This window comes from Acanthisitta chloris, unplaced genomic scaffold (genome assembly GCF_000695815.1).
Source record: "Acanthisitta chloris isolate BGI_N310 unplaced genomic scaffold, ASM69581v1 scaffold4795, whole genome shotgun sequence".
Classification (NCBI taxonomy): Eukaryota; Metazoa; Chordata; class Aves; order Passeriformes; family Acanthisittidae; genus Acanthisitta; species Acanthisitta chloris.
Window position 1 is genome coordinate 13,619 of NW_008673356.1, and position 3,287 is coordinate 16,905.

General features: G+C 40.5%; 1 protein-coding gene across 1 annotated transcript in view; it reads left to right on the forward strand.

The window, feature by feature from the left end:
• Positions 1 to 2,337: 2,337 nt before the first annotated feature.
• The window catches only part of FBXW11 (F-box and WD repeat domain containing 11), a 59,514-nt gene continuing 58,564 nt past the window's right edge, over positions 2,338 to 3,287 (forward strand). The window contains exon 1 of the mRNA XM_009074936.1: positions 2,338 to 2,433. Coding sequence (XP_009073184.1) covers positions 2,383 to 2,433 — 51 coding nt within the window. The 5' untranslated portion in view covers positions 2,338 to 2,382. The remainder of the gene's footprint in view (positions 2,434 to 3,287) is intronic.

Genomic DNA, 3,287 nt, shown 5'->3' on the forward strand with positions numbered 1-3,287 from the left:
GTGTCCAGTGAGTTTTATAAATCCTTTTTTTCAGGGTTTTGTAATACTGTGAAAAGGGTTTTGTGTGTCTTAAACTTAAAAAAATGTTCTCGAGTTACCCATATTTCTCTTAAGTACTTAAAATTCAGTTAATTTAACTAGAGGAGTTCCTAAAAGAAAATATATTCTAATACCCTAAAGTGGTGATTTTAGCTTATAGTTTGTGGACAGTTGCAGGTGTAGATTCATTATAAACATTATACTTACAGCTTTGTATACCTGATCTGATTGTTTTGGGAGAGAAGTTTGCTGTGCTTTTTGATCAATGACTTGTATTAAGTCATATGAGTGGAATGAACCTTTTTTACTAGGCCTCTGTGTTTAAAAATGCAGCATTTTATTTGGGCTTTAATAAATATCTGCAGCAATACCCTGAATTTTGCTGGGTCAGTGTTGCTGAAGCACCATGCAGGGTTTGTGCCAAATAAGAACAAATAATGACACAGGTTGGAAAGGAAGTTTCTTGAATGATAAACTCTTGTTTTGAAGCGACAGCCCTACAGAAGGTCTGTAGCTTCAATTTCTGTCTGTGGGTTTGAATATCCCATCTTTTTTTAAAAGTGTGAAAATCTGTTTTATTTGGTGTCTTGTTGAAATTAAGGTATTTTCCCTATTGTCACTGGTTGACTGTCTTAGAACAGTTCTGGGAGCTAAATTTCAAGTGTTTGCATGAGAACATGTCCAAGTAAATTACTGCAAAGTAATTATAGATATCCTGGATTAATTACTTGATAGCTAAATGCAAAACCACGTATCTCTCAGCTTTAAATGAAAAAGTTTTAATCATAGAAAACTGTGATTAATTTTGATGTTAAAGAATAATGCAATATAGCATGACTATATCTATTTTTACTCCTGTACATAAAATATATGCACCCACTCTTCTTGTGGCAGGTGCATAGTACAGAACATCTACAGGGAATCACCACCTTCCTTCTGGATAAGAGGAGAGAGAATTCCAGTCTGTTTTGATGCTGCTAGGGCCATTCTTGTCCTGGTTTTGCTTTAATTTCTCTCCTTAGCATGGAGATGAGAATATTAGGCTTTTTTTGTTTGTTTTATTCCTAAGAGATGAAATTAAAAAGCGAGTTTTTAATCCCTTCAGGTGCTCTGGGCTCTCTCCCCCTCCTCGTTCCTGGCACAAACCACTTCCCCTGAGGCTTCACGTCCAGTTATTCCACTTTGAGTTTTGACCTGTGTGGAGCTTTTCTGTTAACGATTTGGTGTTTGTTAGAACTATATTGGAGGTCCATGTGAAAAATACTGAAAGCTAAGTCTGTGCCAGATGTTCGAACTGGGTTTGTGCACTGCTTGATGATGAGGAATTGAATCCGTTTCCCTCTCTATTTCTGGTGTATATACTATCCTGTCCTTAAAAGGAACTGTGAAATAATATTGTGGAGCTATAAAAGATTTTGGGAGTTTGTCTGCATCAAATCTTTTCAGATTCAGAAAAGAATCAGAAAGGAATTCCAAACTTTTCCTGACTTCTCATGTCAGCAGTGGGGAGCCTGGTAGTTAAGCTCAGAACTTTCTGCCGTGGGTGGTGGTATGAGTAATCAATGTAGTCAAGGTATAATTTGGGTCTAGGATACCTTTGACTGATAATTCCAATGTTTTTGCCCCATTTAATCAGGACACCAGACGTCTTCACTGAGCAGAACTTGGCCTGGCAATTTGAATTTAGCTAAGTGTTGATCTTCTCTGGAAAACACTCCCAGTATTTGGTTGTCACTGTCCCAGCACAGAGATTGGGACCTCAGACACTAATGTTGGCTTTGTTGATGGAATAAAGAACCACAAATTGTTTGAGAAAACTGAGACAAACCTTAATTCCCGAAGCTTCTCCTGGTCTATTACAAAGACTTGTCACTCTAATGGGAACCTCCTGCCCTTCTGTCCCCAGGTGAAGGTAAAACCTCACCCACAGTTTCATCCAGGCCAGTTTGCTAAGTGAAGCCTTTGCCCCACCGCTGCAGTGTGTGGGTGCACTGCTGAACTGGTAGAGCCAAAACGTAACAACTCTCTTAGGGCTGGTAGTAAGTGAAGATGCTCAGCTGAACGCTGCAGCCGAGGGGTCCCAGGAGGACAGTCAGCTCAGGACAGAGGGATGGCTTGCTTGCTGCACAGCATCTTCAGTGGTTGTTTTACCCTTGGCCTCTAACCTTGTGATTCATGTAGAAGTACAGTAGATAAGTACCCACGTTAACATACTAATGAGTTGCCTGCCTTGAGTGATTTGTTGTGGCATCTAACTGCTTCTTCTCTTCCTTCCTTTTTGTCACCCTGCAGTGTTCTGTGCCAAGGTCTTTGTGGCTAGGCTGCTCCAACCTGGTAGAGAGCATGTGCGCACTGAGATGCCTGCAGAGCATGCCCAGTGTCAGATGTCTCCAGGTGCCTTTCTTCTTTCTTGTTGTAAATGTTATGCGTATGCTGTTGAACTTGTGTTAAACTCTCAGGACTCTGTTTAATCGAATTGTTAAGTCTGCTAAATGTTTTTTGTGCATCCTTTTCTGAAATCTTCTACTTAACTGCATTGTAGGAGTGACTCTTAAAGGGCTTTCTGTGCAGTAGGTCCTGGGGGGTGGTGAGCTGTTGTGTTTTATTGCCTGTTTACTGAAGTCGTGATAAAAGTAGCATAGTTCTGCATGTTGCCTGCTACGTTTTGCTTTCTCATTTATTTTAAAAACTAACGAGCTTTGCCATTTCTCTAAAATTGCAATGAACTGACTAGCCTGTGATATTTGTGTGATTTAATTTAGAAAGGATAAGCTTTTTATTTGCTACTAAGCGTGATCCTGGGTGTAGCCTTAGGCTTTGCACGTGTTTGAATGCAGAACAGTGAGCATGGAGTCCTGGGGGCTTTGGGTTGCCCTGTTCTCTCAGTGTCATAACTTTTAAAAGTGAAAAACAAGGGATGGGGGTTTACTCTGCAGAGAAGACCCCTAAACCCTAAGTTCTCTGTTGTTTATCTTCTAGTAAGCTGTTGGAGCTGAGCCTGGATCATTTGTAGATGGGGAATTGCTGCTGTTGCTTCACTGGTTTGGGAGGGATTGAAAGCGACGCAGGGAGCTTGTGGTGCCAGCTAACAATTTTGAACTCCCGGGGAATTTACCTTGGCAAGAAAGTGCCAAACATGTAGAACTGTGTGGCACTTCCTCAAGTGTTTCTTAATGTGCTATGTTTTAGCAGAACATAAGGTTTATTTAACATTAGTCTGGTTTACAATATAACGGCATAATTCAGCG